Source organism: Salmo salar, chromosome 10 (assembly GCF_965601325.2).
Source record: "Salmo salar chromosome 10, fSalSal1, whole genome shotgun sequence".
Classification (NCBI taxonomy): Eukaryota; Metazoa; Chordata; class Actinopteri; order Salmoniformes; family Salmonidae; genus Salmo; species Salmo salar.
Genome location: NC_138300.1, coordinates 11,362,161 through 11,380,351, shown reverse-complemented (window position 1 = coordinate 11,380,351; position 18,191 = coordinate 11,362,161). Strand labels below are relative to the sequence as shown.

At 41.8% G+C, this 18,191-nt stretch overlaps 1 protein-coding gene across 1 annotated transcript; it reads right to left on the bottom strand.

Annotated features, from left to right (window-relative positions):
• Positions 1-205: 205 nt before the first annotated feature.
• On the bottom strand, positions 206-8,944 carry LOC106613501 (phospholipase A and acyltransferase 1). The gene is made up of 5 exons (XM_014215797.3): positions 8,649-8,944; positions 7,506-7,555; positions 1,696-1,834; positions 1,102-1,370; positions 206-635 (listed from the first exon to the last, which is right to left on the bottom strand). Exons 2-5 carry the CDS (start codon positions 7,530-7,532, stop codon positions 534-536), a joined length of 537 nt encoding a protein of 178 aa, XP_014071272.1. The 5' UTR covers positions 7,533-7,555; positions 8,649-8,944; the 3' UTR covers positions 206-533.
• Positions 8,945-18,191: the final 9,247 nt, after the last annotated feature.

Sequence of the window (18,191 nt, the reverse complement as noted above, 5' to 3'; positions counted from 1 at the left end):
TAAAAGTGCAATAACTGCAGTTCACTGTGGTATTTTGGATGCAGTAATTGCAGAATAACTGCAGTTGAACTGCAGTTATACTGCACTCTAACTGCAGTTACAATGCACAATTACTGCAGTAAAAAAAAACTGTTGCTTTGGATGTAGTATTTGCAACATACTGTAGTTATACTGCACTCTAACAGCAGTCTTTTTTCGTAAGGGATGCGATACTAGTTCAGTTCTTTATTGATTCTTCTTTTGTTACATTTTATATTTCATTTTAACTTCATTTTCACACAACCAATCCTTTGAACATCTCCAAATGTGTATCTCCAGCAAGATACTGCATTAATTGTAATGTTGGCAACATCTCTACTGTATACAGTACATTGTCTGCTTGGCCTTCAATACAAATTATGATACAAAAGGTCATTGCATCCATGTTTTATGACAGTGGGTAGAAATGAGTATCCATCTATCCTCTTAACCAAAAGAAGATTGTTTCCCAGAACAGTAGTAGAACAAGACAGTGCTGCTATTGTTGAGGGGCTTCAGAAGGGTCTGTTTCTGGAGCGTGTGTTGATCATTCCAAGAACAGAGAAGGCACTTGCAGCAGCCGTCACCAAACTGATAGCTCCAATGGCCCGTGTGGCCTGTGGACAATGGAAAAACACAATTGTAACTTGAGTACAAAAACATCTAATATAGTATTATGAAATTATAAGTGTATGGTGGTGGAAAGGGAGACACAATAGTGACTTATACCACAATATATAGATTTCAAGTTGTGATGAGGGCTAGAAGGGCATTTTATACATTAGAACAAAGGAGAGAGTAATGCCAAATATCCAAATTGTCACCTTGGCACTTATGCATGTAAATCTGAGAGGATTGTGTAAGTATATGAAATATAGTGTAAACTCTACCTGCCCTGTAAGAAGGTATAATACCGGTAAAATATTATCAAATCATGATTGTACACTGAAACCTATGGGGAGTGGCTGGGTATCGATTTGGGATTGGGCCTCAGCGAAGACATTGAGAGAGAGAATACAGAGCATACACAGGAAGATAGAGACAGGAATAGTGCGAGAAAGAGAGGAAGAAGGATTGAGAGACCTGCTCAGATACCCCCTCCCCGTAGCGCAGCAATGTGACAAAGTGCTCGCAGTTACTGCCCAACAGATCATAAGACACCTCCTGGCCAATGAGGTCTTGAGATCGCTGAATTATATCATCGACAGGCAATGGAGTGCGGTCGTCGTCGTATTTGTTGTTGACCTGGTACGAGTCGTCTCCAACCACTTCCTTTAGAAGCTGCATTCGGACCACTGCCTTTCGACTGAACACTGACTTCACACTGGAGATGGCCGCAGCCTGACTCTCATCTACAGGAGAGAGACAATAATAAATGGGTGTGAAGGGGTAGCATTATTATGGTTATTGAGTGGTTGGAATTCATTCAAACTTGCATGGATAAATGTGGATTTGAGTGAATCCCACCCTTTCACAATGCTGAATACATTCACAAAGGGGTGTTGACATGTTATAAGTGTGTTTTTTTAACCCAAACGTTTTGAGCAAGTTAGTGCATTTGAAGCGTTCACGTTCTATAAGATCAAATACGATACATAAAACACCAATACGACACACATACAACATATCCTAACTCAAGCTAGGTTTTGCCCTCATGTCCACACTGCTTTCACTGACCAACAGGTGTCAAGTTGATGATATAACCATCTCCCAGGTACAGAGCCCAGTGCTGATAGGCCGGTCTGAAGATCTCAATGAGGTCACCAGGCTGGGGGGTCCCAGGGGGGTCAAGAGGGTTGGGGTCATTAGAGGCCATCTATAGGGAAAGGAAGTGATGTCAGAAGATTTACACACATGATCAACAATGTAGGATATTGCCTCCATTTACAATCAATATAATATTATTTAGTATCGAAAACCATTCAAATGGTTTACAAACCACAACCTCTCTCCACATGTGTAAGGGGCTAAGGTCACCGCTGCTAATTTAACCATCAAACTCTCCTATCACTATGGGTTCAATGAGGAGAGTAACCCCTTGCTCCCTGAATACAATATTCATGTACTCTGAGGTCACAAAGACGTATATTTATTTTTATTTTATTTCACCTTTATTTAACCAGATAGGCCAGTTGAAAGCAAGTTCTCATTTACAACTGCGACCTGGCCAAGATAAAGCAAAGCAGTGTGACAAAAACAACGACACAGAGTTACACATGGGATAAACAAACATACAGTCAACAACACAATAGAAAAATCTGTATACAGTGTGTGCAAATGAAGTAAGGAGGTAAGGCAATAAATAGGCCAATAGTGGCGAAGTAATTACAATTTTAACAATTTACACTGGAGTGATATATGTGCAGATGAGGATGTGCAAGTAGAAATACTGGTATGCAAAAGAGCAGAAAAAAAATATGGGGATGAGGTAGGTAGTTGGTTGGATGGGCTGTTTACAGATGGGCTGTGTACAGCTGCAGCGATCGGTAAGCTGCTCTGACAGCTGACGCTTAAAGTTAGTGAGGGAGATATGTCTCCAACTTCAGTGATTTTTGCAATTCGTTCCAGTCATTGGCAGCAGAGAACTGGAAGGAAAGGCAGCCAAAGGAGGTGTTGGCTTTGGGGATCACCAGTGAAATATACCAGCTGGTGCACGTGCTACAGGTGGGTGCTGCTATGGTAACCAGTGAGCTGAGATAAGGCGGAGTTATACCTAGCAATGACTTATAGATGACCTGGAGCCAGTGGGTTTGCCGACGAATATGTAGCGAGGACCAGCCAACGAGAGCATGCAGGTCGCAGTGATGGGTATGGGGCTTTGGTGACAAAACGGATGGCACTGTGATAGACTGCATCCAATTTGCTGAGTAGAGTGTTGGAGGCTATTTTGTAAATGACATTGCCAAAGTCAAGGATTGGTAGGATAGTCAGTTTTACGAGGGTATGTTTGTCAGCATGAGTGAAGGATGCTTTGTTGAGAAATAGGAAGCCGATTCTTGATTTAACTAGAACCGTCTAGAGTAGTGATGCTAGTCAGGTAGGCGGGTGCGGGCAGCGATCGGTTGAAGAGCATGCATTGGCATTGAAGCTCATCTGGAGGTTAGTTAACACAGTGTCCAAAGAAGGGCCAGAGGTATACAGAATGGTGTCGTCTGCGTAGAGGTGGATCAAAGAATCACCCGCAGCAAGAGCGACATCACTGATATATACAGAGAAAAGAGTCGGCCCGAGAATTGAACCCTGTGGCACCCCCATAGAGACTGTCAGAGGTCCGGACAACAGGCCCTCCAATTTGACACACTGAACTCTATCTGAGAAGTAGTTAGTGAACCAGGCGAGGCAGTCATTAGAGAAACCAAGGCTGTTGAGTCTGCCGATAAGAATACGGTGATTAACAGAGTCGAAAGCCTTGGCCAGGTCATTGAAGACGGCTGCACAGTTCTGTCTTTTATCGATGGTGGTTATGATATCGTTTAGGACCTTGAGCATGGCTGTAGTGCACCTGTGACCAGCTTGGAAACCAGATTGCATAGCGGAGAAGTTACGGTGGGATTCAAAATGGTCAGTGATCTGTTTGTTCACTTGACTTTCGAAGACTTTAGAAAGGCAGGGCAGGATGGATATAGGTCTGTAACAGTTTGAGTCTAGAGTGTCTCCCCCATTGAAGAGGGGGATGACCGCGGCCACTTTCCAATCTTTAGGAATCTCAGACGATACGAAAGAGAAGTTGATCAGACTAGTAATAGGGGTTGCAACAATGGTGGTGGATAATTTTAGGAAGAGATGGTCCAGATTGTCTATCCCAGCTGATTTGTAGGGATCCAGATTTTGCAGCTCTTTCAGAACATCAGCTGTCTGGATTTGGGTGAAGGTAAAGCGGGGGGGGGCTTGGGCCAGTTGCTGCGGGGGGTGCAGAGCTGTTGTCCGGGGTTGGGGTAGCCAGGTGAAAAGCATGGCCAGCTGTAGAGAAATGTTTACTGAAATTCTCGATTATTGTGGATTTATCAGTGGTGACAGTGTTTCCTTGTCTCAGTGCAGTTGGGAGGATGTACTCTTATTCTCCATGGACTTTACAGTGTCCCAAAACTTTTTGGAATTAGTGCTGCAGGATGTAAATTTCTGTTTGAAAAAGCCAGCCTTTGCTTTCCTAACTGACTGTGTATTGTTTCCTGACTTCCCTGAAAAGTTGCATATTGCGGGGACTATTTGATACTAGTGCAGTACGCCACAGGGTGTTTGTGCTGGTCAAGGGCAGTCAAGTCTGGAGTGAACCAAGGGCTATATCTGTCCTTAGTTCTACATTTTTTGAAAGGGGCATGCTTATTTAAGATGGTGAGGAAAGCACTTTTAAAGAACAACCAGGCATCCTCTACCCGGGCCAGGTTGATTACAAAGGCCTGCTCGCTGAAGTGTTTTAGGGAGCGTTTGACAGTGATGAGGGGTGGTCGTTTGACCGTGGACCCATAACAGATGCAGGCAATGAGGTAGTGATCGCTGAGATCCAAGTTGAAGACAGCAGAGGTGTATTTAGAGGACAAGTTGGTCAGGATGATATCTATGAGGGTGCCCATGTTTACTGATTTGGGGTTGTACCTGGTAGGTTCTTTGATAATTTGTGTGAGATTGAGGGCATCTAGCTTAGATTGTAGGATGGCCGGGGTGTTAAGCATATCCCAATTTAGGTCACCTAGCAGTACGAACTCTGAAGATAGATGGGGGGCAATCAATTCACATATGGTGTCCAGGGCACAGCTGGGAGCTGATGGGGATCTATAACAAGCGGCAACAGTGAGGGACTTATTTCTGGAGAGATGGATCTTTAAAAGTAGTAGCTCAAACTGTTTGGGCATAGACCTGGATAGTATGACAGAACTATGCAGGCCATCTCTACAGTAGATTGCAATTCTGCCCCCTTTAGCAGTTTTGTCTTGATGGAAAATGTTGTATTTGGGGATGGACATTTCTGATTTTTTGGTGGCCTTCCTAAGCCAGGATTCAGACACGGTTAGGACAACAGGGTTGGCGGAGTGTGCTAAAGCAGTGAATAAAGCAAACTTAGGGAGGAGGCTTCTGAGTAGAGGTCGACAGATTAATCGGAATGGCCGATTAATTAGGGTCGATTTCAAGTTTTCATAACAATCGGTATTTTTGGCTGCCGATTTTTTGAAATTTTTTTTTACACCTTTATTTAACTAGGCAAGTCAGATTAAGAACACATTCTTATGTTCAATGACGGCCTAGGAACGGGGGTTAACTGCCTTGTTCAGGGGGGATTCGGGGATTCGTTTTTGCAACCTTCCGGTTACTAGTCCAACGCTCTAACCACCTGCCTTACATTGCACTCCATGAGGAGCCTGCATGGCAGGCTGACTACCTGTTACGTGAGGGCAGCAAGAAGCCAAGGTAAGTTGCTAGCTAGTATTAAACTTATCTTATAAAAAACTATCAATCTTAACATAATCACTAGTTAACTACACATGGTTGATGATATTACTAGTTAAGACCTAAATGAAAAGATTTAAATCATTGTTTCTCTGATCAAAAAGTAGTCAGCACTGCTTGAACTGCAAGCCTACTTCGACAAACGGGTGATGATTTAACAAGCGCATTTGCGAAAATATCACTGTCGTTGCACCAATGTACCTAACCATAAACATCAATGCCTTTCATTAAAATCAATACACAAGTATATATTTTTAAACCTGCATATTTAGTTAATATTGCCTGCTAACATAAAATTGTGTCACTTCTCTTGCATTCATTGCACGCAGAGTCAGGGTATATGCAACAGTTTGGGCCGCCTGGCTCGTTGCAAACTAATTTGCCAGAATTTTACGTAATTATGACATAACATTGAAGGTTGTGCAATGTAACAGGAATATTTAGACTTAGGGGATGCCACCCGTTAGATAAAATACAGAACGGTTCCGTATTTCACTGAAAGAAAAAAACGTTTTGTTTTCGAGATGATAGTTTCCGGATTCGACCATATTAATGACCTAAGGCTCGTATTTCTGTGTGTTTATTATATTATAATTAAGTCTATGATTTGATAGAGCAGTCTGACTGAGCGGTGGTAGGCACCAGCAGGCTCATAAGCATTCATTCAAACAGCACTTTCGTGCGTTTTGCCAGCAGCTCTTCGCAATGCATTGCGCTGTTCATGACTTCAAGCCTATCAACTCCCGAGATTAGGCTGGTGTAACCGATGTGAAATGGCTAGCTAGTTAGCGGGGTGCGCGCTAATAGCGTTTCAAACGTCACTCGCTCTGAGACTTGGGAGTGGTTGTTCCCCTTGCTCTACATGGGTAACACTGCTTCGAGGGTGGCTGTTGTCGATGTGTTCCTGGTTTGAGCCCAGGTAGGAAGGAGCGAGGAGAGAGACGGAAACTATACTGTTACACTGGCAATACTAAAGTGCCTATAAGAACATCCAATAGTCAAAGGTATATGAAATACAAATTGTATAGAGAGAAATAGTCCTATAATTCCTATAATAACTACAACTTAAAACTTCTTACCTGGGAATATTGAAGACTCATGTTAAAAGGAACCACCAGCTTTCATATGTTCCCATGTTCTGAGCAAGGCACTTAAACGTTAGCTTTCTTACATGGCACATATGCACTTCTACTTTCTTCTCCAACATTTTGTTTTTGCATTATTTAAACCAAATTGAACATGTTTCATTATTTATTTGAGGCTAAATTGATTTTATTTATGTATTATATTAAGTTAAAATAAGTGTTCATTCAGTATTGTTGTAATTGTCATTATTACAAAAACATTTTCAAAAAATAAAATAATAATAATAAAAAAATTAAAAAAAAATTTTAAAAAAAAATCGGCCGATTAATCGGCAGCAGCTTTTTCCGACCTTCCAATAATCGGTATCGGGGCTGAAAAATCATAATCGGTCGACCTCTACTTCTGAGGTTAACATGCCTGAACCCAATGCTTTTACATTTGCAGAAGTCAGCAAATGAGAGCGCCTGGGGACACACAGGGCCTGGGTAAACCTCTATATCACCAGAGGAACATGTACACTGACAAAAGTTATACCCTAAAACACGTCAGTGTCTGTGACTACTGCTACTGGTTTAAATAAAAAATAAAAACTGTATTTGGTGAGTGCACATGTATTTATTTATTTCAATGAATCACAAATAGTTTTCTTATTTCTAGACTTTGTGTAGAGAATGGCAGTTGCACACTCTACAGACAATTCATTTCAACTAAGTCAGTCCTCAAGGGAATTAGTTAGACATTTAATAATACAAATAATAAGAATAATAATTGTAATTAAAGAAAATTAAAATGTTCCCATCCATTGAAGGTTCTATCTCCCAACCTGCCCCATATACAGTAGCTAAGATGAAGGTCAACAGGGTCATAGACATACAGTAGATATAGGCCAATACATATTAATCATGACAAAGACAATTGAGGCGAAAATAAGAAACTGTCGCACAGAAAATGTTACTCACAGTAGAGGTTGCACTTTTTCTATCCATCCCACATCATGCTTCCACAAATTCTGAAAGAAGAAACATGGGTGAAACCATGTCACCCTCCATCACCATCTGTTTGAGAGTAGACCCTATAGTTCAGTGTTTCCCAACCCTGGTCCTCAAGTACCACCAACAGTACACCATTTTTATTGTAACAATGGACAAGCACACCTGATTCAACTTGTCAAATAATCATCAAGCCCTCAATGAGCTGAATGAGATGTGTTTGTCCAGGGCTACAACAAAAATGTGTATTGTTGGAGGTACTCGAGGACCAAGGTTGGGAAACACTGCTATAGTTATCCTTCTGCTATTGACTGCATTCCTACTATGCATATCTGTGCCATACCCAAATGGTATTTTCGTAACAACAATTCTCTGAAAAACATGTTCAATCAATAAAAAAGGAAAGGAGAGAGACGATAAAATGTATTTGAATTTTGATGTTTTTTTGTGGTAATATTCTTTGATCATGGTAGTTGATCTAATTTCACAGAGAGAGAAAGTGCTGGAGAACAGGGTACAATGTAGTGGGTAAGGTCACACACATACACACAGAGACAATACACACAAGCTCTTGTGCCACGCACAGTCACAATAGCACCTACATAATAGAGAAACTGACAGAAAAATTGTTTGTCACCACTGAAAATAATCAGACTTTGACATTGGAAAAAAACATATATAAATGTTTAGGAAGCATTTATAATGAGTGTCAAAGTCATAGTTCAAGAACATATATGTGAGGGCATTGTAAAACTAGAGATAATATAGTCAAATACATGTAAAGGGAAGATAAACTGTCCAGTCATTTGTATTCTGCCACACAGAGAATATCTATGAGTACACCTGCCATGTGATGAAATCTATATCATCCTGGGAGAGCTATGTGTGTGTATCCATGTTATCATTAATTCATAAGTCTGAAGCTATGTGGTCGAACATTAAACCATGTTTAGTGATGTTATTTACAAAATGATCACATAAATATTTGTGTACTTCAAATTAAATTATACTTGACATAATTCAATGTAGGTCCTATAGCCTAAATGTGTATTACATTATTATAACTTCAGAATACTATTCAACTGTATACAAAAACAAAGAAGTAATACTTACTCGAAAACTAACACCTTTTTCTTCCTCTCCATTTTAGTGCTCCATGATTTATAGCCGCACCTTTTGAAAGTCAGATGAGCAAAATAATTAAATCCAAGTCCTTGTTATCTGAGAGAAAATCTAACTTATTCGGATTAGAGTCCCTCTGATTGCTTGGTGAAAATTGAAGCGGTGCTTGAGGTCCTGCAAGTAGGTAGTGTTTCATGTGCATATGTCGTGGTATGGTATCGACTTTGACAGATGACAGTCGCCGGGTTACTGCCACAGTTCACTGATGCTAGAGGTCTGTCCCTTCCATAGCAGCACTGACAGCGTTTATTCATGGTGTATCAATAAAGAATGCTTTGATATTATGTAGTAAGATGACTGACCATTCCTGCAACAAATTATCATCACTGGCATGGAAATTATGCACATAAGTCAGTTTGTGGCTGAGCCTTGAATATTTTTTTATGTTATGAATTATAATGAGGTCTGTTTTGAATAGGATGTAATATAATTTCAATAGACCATTTTCTTAAGTTATACATTCATTTTTTCCCAGGGGGGCAGTATGTAGCCTACCTGTCTGTATTTATTTTATTTAGGCTATTTCATGTAGTCAGTGGTATTGGGCAAAACATATGGTAGGCTACTAAATGACAGATGCAATGTTACCCATGGGCATTTTCATTTTATTTAACTAGGCAAGTCAGTTAAGAACAAATTCTTATTTACAATGACAGCCTAGGAACAGTGGGTTAAGTGCCTTGTTCAGGGGCAGAACAACATATTTTAACCTTGTCAGCTCGGGGATTCGATCTAACAACCTTTCGGTTACTGACCCAATGCTCTAACCACTAGGCAACCTGCTGCCCTGAATGCTAGCTAGCATTTACAGTATTCCAGATAGTAACTCATATCCCGCGTAAGGTCTTATATCCCGCGTAAGGTCTTATTCGGGATAATCTGTTAACATGCAACTTTGATATCCTGCTCACGAGTATATCTGTAACCATGAATAAACAGAATATTCCTAAATTGAATAGTAACTGAAATCTGGACACTGACTGTAGGCCTATAACCTCTCACATGTAGCGTAATATTAACTTCTGCAGAATTATGCATTTCTTGCAGTAAAATGATACAACATATGTTAATTTTGTCTCTGGAACAGCAGTGGAGAAATATAATTGATTTCTTTCAGCATCTCTTGAGAAAATGCAAAGCCTGTGTAGTGCGTTATCTTTGACACTGTATGCAACCAGACAGTATTTCAACCACAAGCAAGATGGCGCCGACAAATGGTCGCCTCGCTTCTAGTCCTTAGGAAACTATGCATTATTTTATTTTTTTATGTATTATTTCTTACATTGTTAGCCCAGAACATCTTAAGTGTTATTTCATACAGCCGGGAAGAACTTTTGGATATCAGAGCGACGTCAACTTACCAACATTACAACCAGGAATACGACTTTCCCGAAGTGGATTCTTTGTTCGCACCACCACCCAGGACATTGGATCTAATCCCAGAGGCCGACCCAAAACAATGTCACTGCAGAAGAGGTAGACGTAGCGGCCTCCTGGTCAGACTTCAAAGGCGTGCACACCACCCACCACTTCCGAGTATATTACTCACCAATGTCCAGTCTCTAGACATGGTAGACAAAATTAGGGCAAGGGTTTCTTTCCAGAGAGAAATCAAAGATTATAACATTCTCTGTTTCACAGAAACATGGCTCTCTCAGGATATGTTGTCAGAGTCTGTACAGCCACCGGGATTCTTCATGCGTCGCGCCGACAGAAATAAACATCTCTCTGGGAAGAAGAAGGGCGGCAGTGTATGCTTCATGATTAACGACTCATGGAGTAATCGTAACAACATACAGGAACTGAAGTCCTTTTGTTTACCTGACCTAGAATTCCTTACAATCAAATGCTGACCATATTATCTCCAAAAATAATTATCGTCGGTGTTTGTCACAGCCGTGTATATCCCCCCTCAAACTGATACCACGACGGCCCTAAAGGAACTTCACTGGACTATATGCAATCTGGAAACCATATATCCTGAGGCTTCATTTATTGTAGCTGGGGATTTTAACAAAGCAAATTTGAGAAGAAGGCTACCTAAATTCTACCATCATATTCTACCATCATATACCATCATAGCACTCGTACGGGTAATACACTGGATCACTGCTACTCTAACTTCCGCAATGCATACAAGGCCCTCCCCCGTCCTCCCTTCAGCAAATCCGACCACGACTCCATTTTGCTACTACCGTCCTATAGGCAGAAGCTCTAACAGGATGTTCCCATGACAAGAACTATTCAACGCTGTTCTGACCAATCGGAATCCACTCTTCAAGATTGTTTTGATCACGCAGACTGGGAAATGTTCCGGGCAGCCTCAGAGAATAACATCGATTTATACGCTGATTCAGTGAGTGAGTTCATAAAGAAGCGCATTGGAGATGTTGCACCCACTATGACTATTAAAACCTACCCTAACCAGAAACTGTGTATAGATGGCAACATTCGCTCAAATCTGAAAGTGCCAACCACCACATTTAATCATGGAAAGATGGACTGGGAATATGGCCGAATATAATGTACTTATTCCCTCCGCAATGCAATCAAACAAGCAAAACGTCAGTATAGGAACAAAGTGGAGTCGCAGTTCAACGGCTCAGACACGAGACGTATGCGCCAGGGTCTACAGGCAATCACGGACTACAAAAAGAAAACCAGCCACGTCTTGCTTCCAGACAAACTAAACACCTTCTTTGCCCACTTTGAGGATAATACAGTGACCCCGACGCGGCCCGCTACTAAGGACTGCGGGCCCCCACCTCTCCTTTTCCGTGGCCGACGTGAGTAAGACATTTAAACGTGTTAACCCAAGCAAGGCTGCCGGCCCAGACGGCATCCCTAGCCGCATCCTCAGAGCATGCACTGACCAGCTGGCTGGGCCTCAACCCAAACCTGTGCAATTGGTTACTGGACAAAGACTTTCCTCTAGGCTCAGATTAAAGATATGTCAGATAGCAGTGGCTATAGAGTCAGCTACCATCCTCAGTCGCTTTCCATCTAAGTTGTCAATGCCAGGAGGTTTGTCATTATTGATCGATAACAATAATTTTCCACCCACACTAACTTTACAGAATTCAAACTTGCAATGCTTTTCTTTCATTATTTGTTTTTTTATGCATGCATACAATGGCTCACTGTTCGTTGTTGGCATTTTCTACCTAAGTTTGCCCACTTTGCCAATTAAGTAGTCTTATGGTTTTGTGATGAATAAGCCATCTGATTCGATGATAATATGAGTTGAATTTGTCTTTCTGCCCATGATTTCATTTGAAGTACTCCAAACACATTATTTAGATACTGACTGTTAGCACTTGTGGCCTATAGCAACACCCCAAAAGAAAAGGCTTTAGATGTTCCAAGTGAACCTGCAACCACAACACTTCACATAAGATATTCTCTAAGAACTACAGAGATATTGTTTTATTTCACTAGGCAAGTCAGTTAAGAACAAATTCTTATTTTCAATGACAGCCTAGGAACATTGGGTTAACTGCCTTGTTCAGGGGAAGAACAACTGATTTTTTACCTTGTCAGCTCAGAGATTCAATCTTGCAACCTTTCAGTTACTAGTCCAACACTCTAACCACTAGGCTACCTGCCGCCCTGAGATAGAGATATTCATACAGAGATATTGTAACGATGTACGCTGAGAGTCGGGAAGCAAGTTCAGGGAGTGAATACATGTTATTTTTTTTTTTAAATCAACAAAACAAGAAACACAAACAACGCACCGACATGAAACAGCAACAATGACGACTGGGGAAGAAACCAAAGGTAGTGACATATAAAGGTGATGGAGTCCAGGTGAGTGTCATTATGCGTGTAAAGCTGGGGACAGGTGTGAGCCCTAACGAGCAGCCTGGAGAGGTAGCACACGAGACAGATATGGCTCTGAATATATACAGCAACACCTCCCCATAAGCATTTCTGTCTCTTCTATAGATGTTATATCCTTCTATTGCTACTTCTGTATCAAATTAATATTCTAAGTGAGTCTCAGAAATGGCTAATATATCAAATCGTATTTGTCACATCCTTATAGTGAAATGCTTACTTACAAGCCCCTAACCAACAATGCGGTTAAGAAAAATACTTAAAATAAGTAGGAAATAAAAGTAACAAATCATTAAAGAGTAGCAGTAAAATAACAATAGTGAGGCTATATACAGGGGGGTACCGGTACAGAGTCAATGTGCGGGGGCACCGGTTAGTCGAGGTAATATGTACATGTAGGTAGAGTTATTAAAGTGGCTATGCATAGATAACAACAGAGTAGCAGAAGTGTAAGGGTGGGGGGGGGGGGGGGGGGGCAATGCAAATAGTCTGGGTAGCCATTTGATTAGATGTTTAGGAGTCTTACGGCTTGGGGGTAGAAGCTGTTTAGAAGCCTCTTGGACCTAGACTTGGTGCTCCGGTACCGCTTGCTATGTGGTAGCAGAGGGAACAGGCTATGACTAGGGTGGATGGAGTCTGACAATTTTTAGGGCCTTCCTCTGACACCGCCTGGTATAGAGTTCCTGGATGGCAGGAAGCTTGGCCCCAGTGATGTACTGGGCCGTACGCACTACCCTCTGTAGTGCCTTGCGGTCGGAGGCCAAGCAGTTGCTATACCAGGCAGTGATGAAACCCGTCAGGATGCTCTTGATGGTGCAGCTGTAGAACCTATATGAATGTTATCTGATGTTAGCAAGTTATTGATTTCATGAACCTTATTTCTAATGCTACATATATATTCCCTGTGGCTCTGTTGGTAGAGCATGGTGTTTGCAACGCCAGGGTTGTGGGTTCGATTCCCACGGGGGGCCAGTACAAAAAATAATACATGAAATGTGTGCATTCACTACTGTAAGTCGCTATGGATAAGAGCGTCTGATAAATGACTAAAATGTAAAAATGTTAATATAGCTATTTTTCGCCTTTTCCTAGGTAGCTTATCAGAGCTAGACATACTGAAAAGAACAAAGAGAAAGAAATATACAGTACCTATCAGGTATGACGGTAACACCCAGATGCAGACAACGTCAAATGAACAATGGTTTAATAATCCAACTGGGGCAGGCAATAGACAGGTCAAGGCAGGCAGGGGTCAGTAAACCAGAGGTGGGGCAACAGTACCGGACGGCAGGCAGGCTCAGGGTAGGCAGAGGTCGATAATCCAGAGGTGGGGCAAAGGTACAGGTCGGCAGGCAGGCTCAGGGGCAGACAGAGTGGTCAGACAGGCAGGCTCAGAGTCAAGACAGGCAAGGGTCAAAACCAGGAGGGCAAGAAAAAGAGACTGGGAAAAGCAGGAGCTGAGACACAAAAACGCTGGTTGACTTGACAAACAAGACGAACTGGCAACAGACAAACAGAGAACACAGGTATAAATACACAGGGGATAATGGGGAAGACGGGCGACACCTGGAGGGGGGTGGAGACAATCACAAAGACAGGTGAGGCAGATCAGGGTGTGACAGTACCATCTGATGCAGCACTTCATCACTCTCCATCTTGGTCAAATAACCCTTACACAGCCAGGAGGTGTGTTTGGTCTTGGTCCTGTTGAAAAACAAATGATTGTCTATTAAGCGCAAACCAGATAGGGTGGCATATCGCTGCAGAATGCTGTCGTAGCCATGCTGGTTAAGTGTGCCTTGAATTCTAAATAAATCACTGACAGTATCATCAGCAAAGCACCCCCACACCATCACAACTCCTCCTCGATGCTCCACGGTGGGAACCATACATGCGAAGATCATCCGTTCACCTACACTGTGTCTCACAAAGACACGGCGGTTGGAACCAAAAATCTCACATTTGTACTCATCAGACCAAAGGACAGATTTCCACTGGTCTAAAGTCCATTGCTCATGTTTTTGGCCCAAGCAAGTCTCTTCTTTTCTCTCTCACTTAGATGTCTGGAAGTAGCTAGCAAGTTAGCTTTGGTGCTTGACTGCTGTTGTTAATACATTCGGATCAATCCTTAAAGAGGTGGGTGGGGCTAAAGCTTAAGAGGGTGTGAACGATGTTGAATGAGTGTAGACAAAGAAGGGATCTCCAATAGTCCAACACTTAAAGAGTTGGGTGGGGCTAAAGCTTAAGAGGGTGTGAACGATGTTGAATGAGTGTAGACAAAGAAGGGATCTCCAATAGTCCAACACTTAAAGAGTTGGGTGGGGCCTTTTGCACAACGTAGTAACTCCCACTTCCCACTTCTGCTCAACATCCTACCCGATACATAGCTTCCTCTGCCGATCGCATCCTGTCAACCTGATTGTAGCCATACTAGCCTCAAAGTCGCTCGTTTTATCATTACCTCAGTATATTAATATAATCATATTTCTATAGCGTTATTTTTATAATTCCTGTTGAAAATTGTTTATCCATTCAGTTAGTGATTTTTGTAATTCGATTATTGTGTTCTGTGTCTTTTGTTTGTATCTTTAGCTAGCAAACGTTAGCTACCAGTACCTAGCTAACGTTAGTGCTAACGTTAACATTATTAGTTGGTGCGGCATCTTTATTGAACATTAGGAAATGAAGAATAGCAACCTCAGGTTTATGAGGAGAAAGGTCAGCTCCATGGAATATTGCTCCGTTCCGTTGTGTACCTCCTCAGTGAAATACTACTCGTTGAGTTTTCACTCATTTCCCAGTGATAATGAGCTAAGAGCAAAATGGATAATCAACATTCACAGGGAAAACTTCACCGGCACAAGTCCCTCCAAGGTCTACCACACGATAGACACTTTTTACCACATGATTTCATTGAACCTTCTAGTGGGCTTCGACGTCTGAAGAGGGGAGCAGTATCTTTGCTATTCCAGTGGAATAACTACCATTTCCAAGCAAGAGCAAGTGTTTTGGGAAAGAAGGGAGAGACCAAGGACTGGATGTGTAGAGGACAACCATGTTGAAGATGGAGAGAATGAAAAGATGGATAACTACCATGACCACGACTACTGTGCAATGCCTGGGCCCACTGTAGTTGACCTGATTTCGATTGAGAGGGAAGAAATGCAGAAAGAGATTGAGGACCTATGGAACAAAGTAGAGGAGTTGACTGCGAGAAGTCGTTTTGGGCTGCAGCGATTTGTGGGATCAGATGCACAGATACAGTCCCTCACAAGGTGGGTAAACCTAGCCCTGCTTAGTATTGTTACATCATTAACTTTACACTATTTGCTTTCTGGAACCATTTTCTCTAGCTACCAGCATTTCTGTATTAGATTTATGATACTACATTTAATGTTACACTAAATAACTCCTATCAATGTTTTTTCCCATGTAGATTTGCCTCATATGACCATCTATTGGCCTTTTGGTCTCTCATCGAACCGTCAACTGCCAATATTGTCCGTGTCACACGAGCAAGGAGAACCAAGCTGAGGAATGAGGAGGTGACACTTCCATGTACAGTTGAAGTCGGAAGTTTACATACACCTTAGCCAAATACATTTAAACTCAGTTTTTCACAATTCCTGTTATTTAATCCTAGTAAAAAATCCCTGTCTTAGGTCAGTTAGGATCACCACTTTATTTTACGAATGTGAAATGTCAGAATAATTGTAGTGAGAATTATTTATTTCAGCTTTTATTTCTTTCATCACATTCTCAGTCGGTCAGAAGTTTACATACACTCAATTAATATTTGGTAGCATTGCCTTTAAATTGCTTAACTTGGGTCAAATGTTTCTGGTAGTCTTCCACAAGCATCCCACAATAAGTTGGGTGAATTTTGGCCCATTCCTCCTGACAGAGCTGGTGTAACTGAGTCAGGTTTGTAGGCCTCCTTGCTCGCACACGCTTTTTCAGTTCTGCCCACAAATTGTCTATAGGATTGAGTTCAGGGCTTTGTGATGGCCACTCCAATACCTTGACTTTGTTGTCCTTAAGCAATTTTGCCACAATTTTGGAAGTATGCTTTGGGTCATTGTCCATTTGGAAGATCCATTTGCGACCAATCTTTAACTTCCTGACTGATATCTTGAGATGTTGCTTCAATATATCCACATAATTTCACCCCTCATGATGTCATCTATTTTGCGAAGTGCACCAGTCCCTCCTGCAGCAAAGCACCCCCACAACATGATGCTGCCACCTCCATGCTTCACGGTTGGGATGGTATTCTTCGGCTTGCAAGCCTCCCCCTTTTTCCTCCAAACATAATGATGGTCATTATGGCCAAACAGTTCTATTTTTGTTTCATCAGACCAGAGGACATTTCTCCAAAAAGTACGATCTTTGTTCCCATATGCAGTTGCAAATCGTAGTCTGGCTTTTTTATGGCGGTTTTGGAGCAGTGGCTTCTTCCTTGCTGAGCGGCCTTTCAGGTTATGTCGATATAGGACTCGTTTTACTGAGGATATAGATACTTTTGTACCTGTTTCCTCCAGCAGCTTCACAAGGTCCTTTGCTGTTGTTCTGGGATTGATTTGCACTTTTCGCACCAAAGTACGTTCATCTCTAGGCGACAGAATGCGTCTTCTTCCTGAGCGGTATAGCGGCTGCGTGGTCCCATGGTGTTTATACTTGCGTACTATTGTTTGTACAGATGAACGTGGTACTTTCAGATGTGTGAAATTGCCCCCAAGGATGAACTAGACTTGTGGTCTATAAATTGTTCCTCTGAGGTCTTGGCTGATTTCTTTAGATTTTCCCATGATATCAAGCAAAGAGGCACTGAGTTTGAAGGTGGACCTTGAAATACATCCACAGGTACACCTCCAATTGACTCAAATGATGTCAATTAGCCTATTAGAGCTTCTAAAGCCATGACATTTTTTTCTGGAATTTTCCTAGCTGTTTAAAGGCACAGTCAACTTAGTGTATGTAAACTTCTGACCCACTGGAATTGTGATACAGTGAATTATAAATTAAATAATCTGTCTGTAAACAAGTGTTGGAAAAATTACTTGTGTTATGCACAAATTAAATGTCCTAACCGACTTGCCAAAACTATAGTTTGTTAACAAGAAATTTGTTGACTGGTTGAAAAACGAGTTTTAATGACTCCAACCTAAGTGTATGTAAACGTCCGACTTCAACTGTAAGTAGTACCAGTCACCCTTCTCTCTAAATATTGAGAACACCACTGGGTCTCTATGTATTCTCTCGACCAGAATGTCCACATGCGCACAAACAACAAAGTCACAACACTCCAACCCAGTGATGTAGAGCTGACCTTGAACTTGCCAGTAGTAGGCATGCTGCCTCTTCAGGGAAGGTTCACCGTTATACATGTGAACATACTTGCAATCCACAAAACCCTTTACTTTCTGGTTCTTAATTTCAACTAGGCCAAAAGGTGTATGCTTGAGAGGGTCGTAGACCAGACCATCAGGAGAAGAGGTAAGCCAAGGGACGTCAGGATGTATGATGAGGCCACAGGGTGAGAAGTTGACATTCTGCATCTTGCAGTAGTCACTAGCTGCTTCCATCTCCAACTCCAGTCCCCTCTTCATGTCAGCTGTTGGTGCTGTGCCTTTG